This window comes from Macaca nemestrina, chromosome 4, assembly GCF_043159975.1.
Source record: "Macaca nemestrina isolate mMacNem1 chromosome 4, mMacNem.hap1, whole genome shotgun sequence".
Taxonomy (NCBI): domain Eukaryota; kingdom Metazoa; phylum Chordata; class Mammalia; order Primates; family Cercopithecidae; genus Macaca; species Macaca nemestrina.
In genome coordinates this window covers 106,676,089-106,691,712 of record NC_092128.1, presented here as the reverse complement: position 1 = coordinate 106,691,712, position 15,624 = coordinate 106,676,089, and the positions used below count along the sequence as shown (strand labels likewise).

Here is a 15,624-nt window from a genome sequence, read left to right as displayed (position 1 = left end):
CTCGAACTCCTAGGCTCAAGTGATCCTTCCACCTAGGCCTCCTGAAGTGCTGGGATTACAGGCATGAGCCACTTCTCCTGGCCTCCTGATTTTCACAGTTAAGTGGTTGCAAATGGTAATATCTTAAAAATCCATTTTGTAATTTCAAATGCTCTTAATAAAATTTACCTCAAAGTTTAAAAGACAGAAGCAACTCCTTTTCTAGTTGAAATTCTAACAATATCTAACAACTACTTGCATTTTTTATTACAAATTCAGGAGACATCCAAACTAACATAACACAAAAAATTACAAACCAACTCCAAACAGTCTTGCCTGGCATTAAACTGAGTTCAACAAATGTATACTGTGTATTAATACACAGTTTCTTGTACAGTTTCACTTGTGTGGATGTGTATTTAATATTTTAAAAATCAGACTTCAAAATTCAATTCAGACCATTTTTAAAAGACAGTGTGGAGTCACGAACTTGGGAAAGTATTTATAAGCCACCTAGTCCCATCCCCCTGCCTGAATCCCTCTCCATTTACAGTATTCATCACTTCTGCAAGCAGTTCACCTGTATCGCTGAAGAAAATGCTGACTAGTACAGGTATTAAATCAAAATAAAAGCTCACTAGGACTTCACCTTTTTTATTTCTAAAAGTTGCAGGAGACTTTTTAGGGGAAATTGGGACAATGTATCAATTTGAGTCAAACTATCAATTTAAGAGTCAAATTATTGACTTCATAAATACAATCATGCACCGTTTAACAATGGGGATATGTTCTAAGAAATGGATCATTAGGGCCGGGCGCGGTGGTTCATGCCTGTAATCCCAGCACTTTGGGAAGCTGAGGCGGGCAGATCAGGAGGTCAAGAGATGAGACCATCCTGGTCAACATGGAAACCCTGTCTCTACTAAAAATACAAAAAAAAAAATAATTAGCCAGGACATGGTGGTGGGCACAGGCGACAGAGCAAGGCTCTGTCTCAAAAAAAAGAAAGAAAAAGAAAAAGAAATGGATCATTAGGTGATTTCATCATTGTGCAAACTTCACAGAGTGGACTTTCACAGACCTAGATGGTAGAGCCTGCTCCTAGGCTATAAACCTACATAGTATGTTATTGTACTGAAGACTGTAGACAATTGTAATACTATAGTATTTAAACATAGAAAAAGTACAGTACAAATACAGTATGCAATGTAAAACATGGTACATCTGTGTAGGGCACTTGCCATGAATGGATATTGCAGGACTGGAGATTGCTCTGAGTGAGTGGTGAGTGGTGAAAGAATATGAAGGTCCAGGACATGACTTACACTACTGTAGATTTTATAAACACTGTGCACTTAGGCTACATTAAATTAAACATTTTTTTCTTTCTTCACTAATAAATTACCCTTAGCTTACTGTAACATTTTTACTTTATAAACTTTTAAATTTTTTAATCTTTTTGACTTTTGTAATAACATAGCTTAAAACTCAAACACAGTACAACCGTATAAAAATATTTTCTTTCTTTATATCCTTACTTTACAAGTTTTTGCTACTGTTAAATATATTTCTTTTTTACTTTTTAAACTTTTTTGTTAAACACGGAGACACACACACATTATCCTAGGCTTACATGGGATCAGGATCATGAAGATGTCACCAGTCAACAGGAATTTTCCAGTCCCATTATAATCTTCTGGGAATACCGTCATATACACAATCTGTCATTGACCAAATATTACTCAGTGCTTGACTGTCTTCTCCAGAGACTGACTTTTTCAATCAATCTCCTAGAGGGAAGAATGGTGGGTCAGTAACAACCTGCAGTTACCTGTTGGGGTCTACAATAAACACATAGAGCAAACACTGAATCTAGCTTAAATAAACAACTTGGTTACCATAGTAATCGTTTCAAAAAACATAATAGATGTTTTCCTAACCAACCTCCACTCAAGGGACCTACCAAAGTGTCCCCATTCCCTTTGTAAAACAAGCTGAGGGATGCCCATGGCGCAATGAGTACACTTGCCTTGATCAGCTGTGAGCAGGGCATCATGTGCTTACCAGAGAGTCAACTGTGTCTGTCCTTAAACTGTTTATGTCAGTTGCACATATTACCATGATCTCCTAAAATGTGATAATATCAACTGGTGAAATAGAAGCATGAGCAGAAAAATAAATTGTTTCTAAGAAAATGAAGATGGATACTTGAAAAGCTTCTTAAAAAGCAAGTTGTTTAAGAAATTGCTGTCAAAATAAGTGTGGTTAAAACAATTATAAAAGAGTGAAAAGTCATAAAAATATAGTATCCTGCAATCAGTTTGCTTTGCAAACATCCTTGCTGCACTTTGAGGAGACAAACACTAAGACAAATACGTATGTTCACAGACACATGATGATATTAAATATCAGTATACTTATGAAAAATCATAACCTAGAGAACCCAAGCCAAGCTGGTTAAGAAAGCATCTAGCTGCATCCATGTCCCTACAAAGGACACAAACTCATCCTTTTTGATGGCTGCATAGTATTCCATGGTGTATATGTGCCACATTTTCTTAATCCAATCTGTCACTGATGGACATTTGGGTTGATTCCAAGTCTTTGCTATTGTGAATAGTGCTGCAATAAACATACGTGTGCATGTGTCTTTATAGCAGCATAATTTATAATCCTTTGGGTATATACCCAGTAATGGGATGGCTGGGTCATATGGTACATCTAGTTCTAGATCCTTGAGGAATCGCCATACTGTTTTCCATAATGGTTGAACTAGTTTACAATCCCACCAACAGTGTAAAAGTGTTCCTATTTCTCCACATCCTCTCCAGCACCTGTTGTTTCCTGACTTTTTAATGATCGCCATTCTAACTGGTGTGAGATGGTATCTCATTGTGGTTTTGATTTGCATTTCTCTGATGGCCAGTGACCATTATTCTTAGCAAACTATCACAAGAACAGAAAACCAAACACCGCATGTTCTCACTCATAGGTGGGAACTGAACAATGAGATCACTTGGACTCAGGAAGGGGAACATCACACACAGGGGCCTATCATGGGGAGGGGGGAGGGGGGAGGGATTGCATTGGGAGTTATACCTGATGTAAATGACGAGTTGATGGGTGCAGCACACCAACATGGCACAAGTATACATATGTAACAAACCTGCACGTTATGCACATGTACCCTACAACTTAAAGTATAATAATAATAAATAAATTAAAAAAAAAAAAAAAAAAGAAAGCATCTAGTCTACAATGCAGTCTGGGTGAATGAAATACAACTACTCTGAGAAGCATTACTGAACAGAATAACTTTTTATCATCAAATTTTGGAGTCTAACTGCAAAGACTTTGGATTGTAATCCAAGTCCCACCCTCCAAAAGCAGTAAAACTTCTCAGCTTCCCTGAGCCATCTCTTCTGTATCTATAACTTAGCTATGGGCCTCAGCCACAGCCACTGTCAGTGTTAATCATCATTGCTTTTGTTCTAGTATAACCTCTACCACTAAGTGGACACTAAAAGTCCATCATCAAGTGAGGGAGAGAGGAGGGACATGAAGTATTTTGCCATCTAAAATGAGTCCTCAAATTAAAATTTTAAAAGATCAGGAATCACTTTGAAAAGGAAAAAAAAAAAAAAAAAACCTACCCATTAAACAACACAATAATCTGAAGTCACAGAGGCTGCCCACCAAGAAAGGAAGGAAGGAGCCCTGAGACAGCTGGCAGTTAAGACCAAGGCCTAATGTCACCCAAATATTGGCTTTTCCCCATTCAAGAAACAGAAACTGCTAAAAAAAAAAAAAAAAAAAAAAATCAGATTGAATTTGCTTAATAGAAAATACCTACAGAGAAGTGTTTAACAGGATATTGGATAGATATTTTTTAAAAAACAACCACCCACCTGAGACCTGCCACTTTTAGCATAAGCTGAGAAATACAAAGTACCAGTTTCATCCTCCAGTTTTTGGGTGAGCAAACACGACTTCAGATCTGTAGAACATTCAAAGCATGCGCAACCTTAAATGTGGTAATGGGAACAACATTCTGTTGCTTAAGCACTGCATTTCAGGAGTATACAGCAGCCTCTAGGTAAAACAATTTAAGGCCCAGCTTAACAGCTTAATCAGGTAACAGTTGAACCAAAACAGAATTAGGAAACAAGGGCTCACTGGAAACAAATAACAAATCAATATTAGTTGGGGAATTGTAGTCAGTAAAGAAAATTCAGGTTTTCCTTTTTTCTTTCTTTTCTTTGTTTTTTAAGACAGGGTCTCGCTCTGTGCCCAGGCTGGAGTGCAGTGGCACCATCTCAGCTCACTGCAACCTACGCCTTCCAGGCTCAAGCTAACCTCCCTCCCACGTCAGCCTCCTGAGTAGCTGGGACTACAGGTGTAGTAGCTGGGACTACGAGTGTGCACCACCACCCTTGGGTAATTTTTGTATTTTTTGTAGAGATGGGATTTCACTATGTTGCCCAGGCTAGTCTTGAACTCCTGGGCTCAAGGGATCCACCCACCTCAGCCTCCCAAAGTTGGGATTACAGGTGTGAGCCAACGCGCCTGGCCAACCCAGGCTTTCTTTATTCAAGACTCTGCAAGAAGGATTCCACACTTCTCTTTATAATGAAATGTTTATTCTGAGCATACCTCTCCAGGGTTTTCCCAGCCACTTGAGTTCAGCAATTTGGCTGCTGTCAATCAAGATGTTACATAAGAATTGTGGCGTGTGTACACTCATGAGAAAGAGGGTGAGGAAGCTTCTAAGATTCCTAAATATTTGATGAGGACTAACAGCCTGTCAGGTAGAGCAGGACATTTTGGTGGTATTTCCTGAATGTTATGATATGAGAAGTCATCAGTGTGAAATTCTACCCAGCTATTACCACACACAAACCAGGATGTCCATGATGAGCAAATAGAAGTTCAGTGAAATGCATCATTTAATTTGTTACTGACAGAGACTGTTACTAGGGAATTCTGGGATAAAATCCTTTGTAAGGTAGAGTAATTTTTTTTTTTTTTCTTAGAGAGACAGGGTCTCACTCTGTCACTGAGGCTAGAGAACAATGGCATGATCACAGTTCACCTCAACCTGGAATTCCTGGGCTCAAGAGATCCTCTCACCTCAGCCTTCCGAGTAGCTGGGATTACAGGCACGCACTACTCTACTCAGCTAATTTTTAATTTTTTTGTAGCAATAGGGTCTTGCTATGTCGCCCAGGCTGTGGAAGGTCATTTTGAAATTAAAATGACACATACCTTGCTGCTTATAAGCTTGGCATTTGTATACCGGACTCTCTCACTGTGAGGAGCCTTGTGTGGGAGCCTGCCATGTTCCTGTCTGAGTATTTCGGATTATAAGCCTCAGTGCAGGGCCCAGCTTGGACCTCCCCCTCTTCAGCCATGTGTGTGCAATGCGGGAGGGAGGATGCTGACTTTTAGCCTCAATTGTCACTATGCCATTACATTCCTTCCTCTCACACTCCAACCTCCTGTCCACCTGACTTGGTCCTCTCTTCTCATCCCTGACCGGATGCTGAGGTCTCACATACCTGCAGAGCCAAGCAGACAGAGAACAAATTCCTGTGCTCTCAAGTCTCTCAGCAAGCTTCACATCCTCCCTCATCCCACACATCATCCTGGAAATACCCGCTGAATGTATATGTCCTTGAGACGGTGAGCCCCCTGACCACAGGGTGGGGTCTTCCTGTGCCCGTGCCTCTGACCTCATCAGGTAGTGAGCACAAAGTAGCTGCTCAATGTTGAAATGAATGTATGTGAACCTCTCCTGATAGAAATAGTCACCTAAAGTCCCCACAGCAAGCCCTGGTTCTGTTTGTCATTGATGCTGAAGAGCATATGTGGCCTTGCCAGATGCCCCATCTGCAGAGGGCAGACCGTGGCCTCACACTCCATCTGCTATGGATCTAAGACCCCACACCCAGGGCACAGCTGTGGCCAAGGGGAAGGGTGAGGTGAACACCCTGCATCATGTTAAAACAATACAGAGGTATGTGTGTCAGCCCTAGGATTTCCTATTATACGTGCCTCTGCACCTATCTCCTAGAAACCTCAGAGCATTTTAAACAAGCTACCTGCTGAATCTCACACTATCTACAATATAGGGAAGTCTTGCCAATTTTTACCTCTAAAACCCTTCTCATCTCTGCCCACTTCCACATCTCCCCAGACATTATTGCCTTTAGCCTGAATCCTGCAACAGCTTCTTCACTCAACTCCCAGGACCCACTCCATGCACGCCTCCTCCAGCACCCCCCAGCAGTCAGACTATCTGGTAAGAGGTCATTTCTTCAGCCTCTGCTTCTAACCTTCTGTGGCCTCCTTCTGCTGTTACAAGAGAAGTCTTGCAGGCCCCACCTGATCTGGCCTGGCCTTGCTCTGCAGCCCCACCCACCCGCCACTCTAGAACTCTGGCCTTCTATCTGGAACCAGTACTCTCGGGGCCTCTGCACTTGCCAATTCCTCCATGGAGCATTCTTTTCCCTGTCTTGTTCCATGCCTGGCTTCTTCTCATCCATCAGCTTTCAGCTGAGGCCTTCTTTGACCCCCATCTAAATAGGTTTCTCTTTACTTCACCTCCATCACCCTCAGCATGCACCACTATCTGTGATGATTGATCTGTGTGTTGACCTGTTTGTGTCTCCACCTAGAACAGAAGTTCCATGAGTGCAGGGACTTTGTCTTGTCTTCACTTTATTTTCAGAGCCTGATACAGAACCTGGTACTTAGTGAGAGCTCCAAACAGATCTGCTAATTGAATGAATGAATGGATGCATGAGTGAATGAGTGAATAAGGAATGGATAGCCCCTGGGAAAATCAACATCATCAAACTCCCAAAGAACCTTGAAATCAGACCCAAAATGGGCCCAGCTTCCTTTTAAAACAAAAGTCACACCTTTCCCTTTAGTGAAAGAAACCCTAAGTTCTGCCTACGTTGGAAGTTCCCTGCATTCACACTGTCTTCTCTTACAAATCCACAACACTCTTATTATTGACCATCTTTCTATTTAGAAACAACTTAGAGTTCCTTGGCTCAGAAAACTGGAACTTGATCTTGGAGTCAGGCCCAAGGTCACAGACTCACATTTGAGGGGCTTGGTGGAGGAGCCCTGACACCCTCTGGATTGGCTCTGCCTCTGGCCCCAAGCCCCATCCTTTAGAAGAACAAAAATAGGAAAAAACAGAGGCCGGACACAATCTCAGTGTTATAGGGAAGCCCTACTTCTCCCCCAAGACCCTGATACCTGGCCAGCCAAAGGCAGGGAGGAAATGTGGGTGGGCTGGGAGTGAGAGGCAGCGGAAGGGGATGGAGTTTGGGAAAAGACATGACTAATCCGGCCTAATCCCTCTGCTTTGAAAGCAGACAAACTTCAAATCCTGACTCCAATATCTACATTTCTGAAGGCCACACAGATGCTATTTAACCTCTCAGAGCCTCAGTTTCCATAAGTGTCAAAATGGATTTCACAATTTCTACTTTAAGAGGATTGCTGGGCATTCTGTCCCCAAATGTAACATCTGGCTGCATCCACCCACCCTTCAACCTCCCAGGGTGAGTCTATTGTTCATATGAGAAAAATACAACCATGCATCAATCACTCCCTGTGACTTGCCCCAAAACTCTGGGTTTACTAGACTGTTTTGAGGCTGGGCCACACAAACTAATCTACATTGACTTAAGTTTGGTAAGTAACAGGGCCAAGCTGATTCCTGAAATAAGCTTATAAATGCACACAGCAGACATTCAATACATATTTTTCAATGAATGAATCAAATGACAAGATGGGTTATGTTTATACTGATCCTACTAATCAAGCCTAATAAAGCAAAATCTCTTTTTTCACTATCAGTGTGTGGCACTAATCCACCTTGTGCTTTGATACCACAGACACGTGGCAAGAAAACTGATTTAAGCCATTATAGGGCTAAAGACTTTGACACTCAAGTTCTCTTCTTCTGTAGGCCACAGGGAAAATGAGCAACTGGGATGTCAAATGTTCTTATTTATTTTGGAGATTATTTTTCAGCTTGCTGAGGGTTTATACTTTCAATAACCAAAGAGACTCTCAAAACAGAATGACTTCCCAGTAAAAAATAAATAAGTAAAAATGAAAAATTAACCAATTTTCAATCCAGATGTGGACTGTCTCCAAATTTTGCAAGCATATTTAGCAAAAATATTCCCCTGTAATCTTGCTCCATAAATACTGAACAAGGAAGAGTATTGCCTCAGACTGATACTTGGCAAAATAATCTAATGAAATCTGTCAGTTCTGTGCTACCAGCATGGCATCCCTGAAGGCTCCTGGTGACTGTATGATTATCAATTAATGCTGTCCTACCTCACACCTCACTTGCAAAACAGTTTCTAATAGCTCACACATGCTGTAAGAAGGTTAAGAGAAGACTCTAACTCCCATCCCAGACAGCTACCCTTCAGCCTAAGAAAACACACCTACTAAAGCAAATTCACAGAAAAATCAAGAGCCAACTATTCCCTTTGCAAAGGAACTGCCTAAGGGTATCTTTAAAATCCCTTTACAATGGGTTTAATTTAAGAAACTGTAACTGGCTCACAATTTAGCAAGTGCCCTTGATGAGGCAGAGGATGGGTGTCTAACCAAGAGGCAGGTTAAAGGTGTTGTGCTTACAAAACACAGCAAGCTTGCAAAGGGCATAGGTCTAAGGTCAGAAGGTCTGGGTCCCAGTCCCAGCTGAGTCACTAATGAGCTGCATGATAGAGTCATGTCATTTAACTTATTTGATTTTAGTTTCCTCAGCCAGAGATGAAGAATCAGTAATAAAAGCCAGTGTTACCTACATCCCAGACTTACTAGGAAAATCAAATAGGGAAAGCTGTAAGAAAGCACGAAGGCATACCCAAAGGTTAGGAAACTCTTTTATTACAGGTATACATGGATGTAAATCAGAGCCACCCAGAAAATCACCTGCACCCATTCTTGCTCATACTAAACGTATTTCCTCTTACTAATATGGGAACAATTGGAATGGGAGAGATTTCTGTGAATCAGGACGAACACATAGCCCTTGGAGAATGGGTGCTGCTATCATTGAGGACACATCTACTCTGTGACAGCTTTTGATACTCTAGGACAGTCATACAGGGAATGCACTCACCCTGCTCTGTAGGGGATCAGGCCCTGATCCATTAGTTCATGTTTAGCAAACATTAACAATGTGCTAGGAGTGTCTGGAATACTGAATCCATTGTGACCGGGCAAAGAGAACCACCAACCCCCAACACATTTGGCCAAGAGTGAGAATGTGATGGTGCCGGTCACCTTCCCAGTCACTTACAGGTGGGTTTGGGTAAGCCTTTCCTGCACTCTTGCCTGATGACAATAGTTCAATGTCTTCAGCAAATCGTCATCTCTCTAGGAAACCCAAAGAAGAAAAAAACAGGACAACCCCAGCACCTTCATAATGGACAAGAGTCGTGAGGGCTCCTGCTCAGTGGGCTGCAGGGTGGAGCCAGCGCTGAGGCCAGCCATCTCTGCTCACTCTCCCATTCTCTACCCTTCACATTCATATGTCCTAGAAGATGAATAAGCTCCTCAAGCCTTGGCCAGAAAGAATATCACAAGGTTGAATAACTAGAAGGATAATCAAAACAATCAAAGGGGAAAATAAAAAGGACAATTGTACCTTGGTATCTGCAGAGACTGATTCCAGGAGTCCCAGTGATACCAAAATCCACGATGCTCAAGTCCCTGACGTAAAATGGCATATTATTTATACATAACCTATGCACATCCTCCAGTATATTTTAATTCATCTTTAGATTACTTAGAATGCCTCATACAATGTAAATGTTATATAAATAGTTGCCATACTGGATTGTTTAGGGAATGACAAGAAAAAACTCAACATGTTCAGGATAGACGCAACCTTTTTTTTCCCTGAATATTTTCCATCTACAGTTGGTTGAATCCATGGATGTGGAACCCACAGGTATGGAGGGCCGACTGTACCTGCAAAGTTCTGCATGAATTCACTAACCCTGCCAGGGGAAGGAGCTTCCAAGGGACAGAGGGACAGCTGATTGCCTAACACCTAGTACAACGGTTCTCAAACTTTAGTGTGCATCAGAACCGCCTGGAGGGTGTGTTAAAACACAGAAACAAAGTTTCTGAGTCAGTAGCTGATGTCGCTCATCCCCTGGGCTGGGGGGACCACACTTTAGAAACCACTGGGGGGCAGGGGCTGCCTAGCTGGTCAGTCCCACTGGACCAACTTTTGATCCAAATCCATCACCTCCCTCCCAAATTGAGCCACTAGAAACCATAATAGGAATTAAGCAGCTGTGTCCTTTCCTGCCTCTCCCTTCCTCATTTCCCATTCACATGCCCATGCTGCTATGGATAAAGAGAACAATTATCAAGCCATTCTTGACAACTGTCTCCCGGGGCCCGAGTCCAGCTCTCACCTGTGCACAAGAAGACTCTGCAAAAGGAGTGAGTTAGGCTGCAAAAGAGAGGACACAGCACTGCAGGCAAAGCATTCAAGGGCTCCCCAATCCGGTTCCCTGACCCAGTGTGGAGTCCCTCTCTCAGTGACGAGAGCATGCCACTGGGTCAGTGCCAAGGAAACGTTGTGACCTGCTTTTCTCCTCACTAATTTTCCTGGTGATCTGCCATCATACACTGTGATTTCCCGCTGAGAGTTCACTTTGTGTCACCAAACTGCCGCCCCCGCCGCCAGCCTCACCAACAACTCAGTGCAAAGGAAATCAACGAATAGCCACCAACACTGCACCCCTGGTGGGTGGTGGGGCAAAACGCCTCAAGTCCAGGATCACAGCTCTTATGACCTGGAAGGGACCATCACAAATATTTCTTTCCTTCCCACACCTGATTACATTATACAGTACGCTATTTTACTAACAGCAGGAGTTACTGCCAAAATAATATTGTTTTTGTTTTATGACGAGGCTAACAGAAATTCCTACAGAGAGCAGTATTGTGAATAATGTAAACGCTCTGTGGTAACGGCCTATCCTACTAGACTCTTTTCTTTGCTTTAGATGGGGAAAATCTGGCCAATTTTCACACACACGTCAGCTTGCTTTTTTCTGGCTATGGGACAGAAAAGGTTACACACATTTTGGGCCACAATTGTAGGGCTGAAAACCAACTCCAGGTTAAATAAGGAAAAAGAATGGAGAGTGATTCATTCATAGCATTTTGGTAAATATAGACACTTGTATGTGTTTGCAAATACTTGGCCTTTAAGATGATCTTGTATGCACAAATAGGCACATTTGATGGAACAAATATGGTTTTCCCTCCCATTAATAAACAAAATCCAATGAGCTCTTTCTCACATGCAAAACTGCACCACTTCCCATGCTCTGAGTGCCTGACTTGGTGTACACCCAGCATCCTCCAAATCAGTAACAAAAACACAACCTCTGCTTACCCCAAAATTATGAATCAGTCAGATATCTCATGCTCAAGACATGGTCCACAAGCCCAGCTGTATTCAGAAAATTCTGGAGCAGGAGGACAGTACATTCTCAGGTGACAATATTGGTTGAGCCTTCAAGAACACTGATTAAAAACTCTTGCACCCTCCCTACTCACAAAAGAATCCACTCATTTGCATCCATAGATGAGGCCATGCACAAGTCGCCTTCACACCCAACACCCATGGTGGTCCCCGTCCTCACCTGTTTTCCAGGAGTGTCATGCACACCACCTCTCGCACCCCGGGGTTGTTGGCCTTCTCCACGGAACAGCCCTGCAAGTTCCAGGTGGCCAGCCTCAGCACAGGCCTCCCATCCCTTGTGCCTCCAAAGGCCTCCACGGAGGGCCGAGTGGAGATAATCTGGGTGGGCCCCCCTGGCGGCAGGTCCAAGTCCTCACTCTGCAGGCTCAGGGAGGTGGGGCTCGGGTGAGGCTTGGCGATGAAGGTCAGTCCCCCGTTCGTGTGGGTGGATGGGGGCCTGGACCTCTCAGCAAACACCTGGTGCCGTATCCTGTCCAGGAAGGCGGCATTGATACCATCCATCCTCACTAGGTCCTCAACGCTGCGAAAGGGCCCATGCTCACGGCGGAAGTCCACGATGCTGAGGGCCATTTTCTCCGAGAGACCTCGCACGCTCATGAGCTGGGCCGGGGTGGCTGTGTTGATGTTAACACGTGGGGTGAGGGGCACAGCTGTGGCCAGGTGGTGAGGCTGCTGCTCTGCTAGCAGGTCCCGCCGCAGGGAACTGGGAGAGTGCTGCGTGGAGCTGCCCTTGCTGCTCACACAGATCTCAAACTTGACCTGCTCCAGCTTGGTGGCGCCTACACCACTGACCAATGCCAGGTCCTCCACCTTCTTGAAGCCACCGATATACTCTCGGTACTCCACAATGCTGCGTGCCACAGCACGCGTCACCCCAGGCAGGGTCATCAGCTCCTCCTCCGTGGCAGTGTTGATGTTGAGCCTTTCCTGATTCACCAGGATGTTGCTGAAGTTACAGGCTGCGCTGAACTTGCGGTTATGGGACAAGTCCGAGGGGTCCCTGGGGATGGAGCGGTGGCAGCCCAGGGTGCTCCCCATGATCCGCCAGGATCAAGCGCCCGGGAAGGCCTCACCACTGCAGAAGAGCTCTCTGGCTAGGGAGGAAGCCCAGTAGGCCGTACAAGCACAGAAAAACAGAAGGTGCAGGATTCAGGGACTGAAGAGGTTACTACAGACAAACACCGAATCTTCCATGCCTGGCGTGTCCAAAATTACCTTTCACTTGGCCGCCTAGAAAATAATAAACATAGAAACCCACTGAATTAGGCAATTTGCATTAGCACCCCCTACCTAGTGCTGGAGTTAGTAACCAGGAGTCAGGGACTGGTGGCTGCCCGTGAACCCCTAAAAAACGCAGGCACGGTGAGGCTGGGCCCATGTGGATTCTCCTCTGGGGACGTCCGGGTTTTATCACACTGAGCCCAAAAAGGCTATGAGCCGTTTCTCTTGGGAAAAGACCTATCCCCATCAGCTTCACACCTCTTCTCCAGGCCTCTTTCAACTCCGACACTTGGGTCACCCACACTCGGGCTCACACAGATGCGGGGGGCACCCCACCTCCCCCACGCTCCGCGTCTGACACAGCGCTACCTGCAACCTGGGAGGTCCGTGCTCCCCGGTGCCGGCACTGAGAAGGGGCTTATCGACCCCCCCACCCGACCTGCCGCGGGTCCCCGCGCCCCACCTCTCGGCTGCTCCGCGGGGCGCCGGTTCCTCTTCCACCTGCGGCTCGGAAGCCTGAGCCCAGCCCGGGACAGCGCGGGCCCCCTGCCTCCAGCCTAGGCGCCAGCGCGGGTGTGGGTCACTGACCAGGCCCTGGAAGCCGCCTACGCCGCCTCGGTCTGCGTGTCCCGGCTCTTTCTATGAGAGAAACTCAGCATCGGTCTCCCAGAGTGAATAGAAGCCGCAGGGCTGCTCGGAGGCGGCGGCAGCGGCGGCGAAATCCGCCGCCGAAGCTGCACCAGGACTTGCGGCGGCGCCGCAGTTGCGTTTATCCCGGCAAAAAGTCCTGCGCCCAACTCGGGCGCGGGATCCGCCAGAGCCAGTCCAGACGCAGCACCAGCCGCACGGCTCCCGCTCGCAGTCGGTGTCAAAGCCAAAGTCCTGGCCCTGGCCGCGCCGCTCGCGCCTCCGCAGGAACCACGGCCACGCCTCCTCCGCGCGGCAACTCCTCCCCGGGATTCCCGAGGGCACGCGGGGGCGGGGCCCGGATGAGGGGCGGGGCCTGGCACCAGTGGGTGGAGAGAGGAACCCGAGAGCGCAAGGGCGGGCCTGGAGTGCTAGAGGCGGGGCCATGGAGGAGGGGGCTGAACCAAGGCGCAAGAGGGTGCAGAGCGAACCTGAGAGCGCGTGGGGCGGCCCTGGCGTGCGAGAGGCGGAGCCGTGGTTGTGGGGGCGTGGCCTGGCACAAATGGGTGGTGAGCTGAACCCGGGAGCGCGTGGGGCGGGCCTGGAGTGCGAGAGGTGGGGTCATAGAGTGTGGGAGCGCGGCCCGGGCGCGAGGCGGTGGGGAAACGCGGGGGCGGGACCGTGAGCACAGGGGTAGGCCCCGGGAGCGCAGAGGCGGGACTTAGGGGCTTAAGGGGCGGAGCCGTCGCCGTGCCGGCGAGGGCGGGTCACGGGGAGGCTGTCCTAAGTCAGCTGCCCCCGGACCATGGTTGCCGCCTGAGGCCTAGGTCTGGTTATGCCTGGTAGAGGCTGTTTAGGATTGTCCGAGGCGAGATCTGCCCAGCTGCTTTTCGTCTTTGAGGTGTGGGGATGAAGGCTGGGGCAATCCCTGAGAGGGCATCCCTGTAGGTCCAGCGTCTCACGGAGTTTTGCAGAACGTTCCAGAGGAGACTGAATGGGATCGTCCTAATTTCTGTCCCCACTTTCGGCCTTTTCTTTTCTTCCACCAGTATATTACCTTTGCTCCGCTCAGAGAGACGTCCTCTAATAACGCCAGCGACTCATTGTGCTCCTAGCAGAGGGCACGCACCACCCTCCTGTGTGTTCGCATAGGTCAAATACAGGTTTGCTCCTTTGCACATTTAGCGCTGTGAGTAAACAAGGATAAGTTTCTGTAATTATTAAGTCTAATCATTACGAAGGAGGGAAATGGGGGCTGCTTCCCAAACCCAGAAGAGTTTTTGGATCACACTCCTAAATGACAATTTGGTTAAAGATTAAAGAGCCAGCTGCATTATAGTGGATACCCAGAGCTAGACTTTTCGATTAAGCAAATCATGCGGTGATATCGTTGAATACTTTGACCCTGGCCGTTTAGTGTTCTCTGAAGTTTCATTCCCAACCAATGTGACCAGTGCATCTGGTTTCAATTCCAAAGACTGGGTCAGCAAAAATAGTACCTCTCACGGGCGGAAGGTATTTCGGATGTAAAATGAGCAGCAAGCAGCCCAGGTTTGGAAAATGCTACTGCCGTTCTGAGGCACATTCCCCTGCTATGTATATTAGTCAAGAAAACCAAGTCAAACTGCCTTAGACCAAAACAAAAATAAAAATAAAAAAATAAAGGGGGGGGGTATTCCTTGGTTCCTTGTTGAAAAGTTAAGGTAAGTAATCTTACCTCAGGTCTAGTTGCATCCGACCCAAGTGATGATGGGGTCGTTAGGGCATGGCAGGATTGCCTCCATCTCTGGCTCCACGGTCCTCTTTATTGGCTTTATTTTTAGGCAAGCTATTTGCACTTGATCGCAAAAATGCCTTCCTACCTACCATCCTCTCCCACCCAAACACTGGGCTACATTATGCCATGCACTGAAATCCTGGTGCCGTAAGGAAAAAAATTATTTAAGACAAGCAGTAAAACTTTTTGAAAGAAGCGAAAAGTCTTCATTGAGCAGAATACAGAAAACTCTTCGTTGAGCAGAATGCCTTGATGGGCAATGTGGCTGTGGAAGAACAGCCATGGAGCATGGCTACTTGGGTTAGAAGCAGAGGAAACATATATTTTATCATCCAAACCAGGACACTTTTTAGGTGAAGAGAGGACATTATCAATAATATCGTAGAACAACAGAAATAATCTGGTTTTATTCCCTATAAACCTAGCAAATGCTTCCCTTGGTATAAATGAAACCAAGCGTTGG

General features: G+C 46.1%; 1 protein-coding gene across 2 annotated transcripts in view; it reads right to left on the bottom strand.

Moving 5' to 3' along the window:
• Positions 1-13,657, bottom strand: part of LOC105475868 (endonuclease/exonuclease/phosphatase family domain containing 1) — a 157,301-nt gene extending 143,644 nt beyond the window's left edge. Inside the window, exons 1-2 of one of the 2 annotated variants that reach the window (XM_011731420.3) lie at positions 13,221-13,657; positions 11,697-12,766 (exon numbers count right to left, since the gene is read on the bottom strand). In XM_011731420.3, the coding sequence (XP_011729722.2) occupies positions 11,697-12,574 (878 nt within the window). In that variant the 5' untranslated portion in view covers positions 12,575-12,766; positions 13,221-13,657. The remainder of the gene's footprint in view (positions 1-11,696; positions 12,767-13,220) is intronic. The other variant, XM_011731421.2, reaches the window with a different exon arrangement.
• Between the last annotated feature and the right edge of the window lie 1,967 nt (positions 13,658-15,624).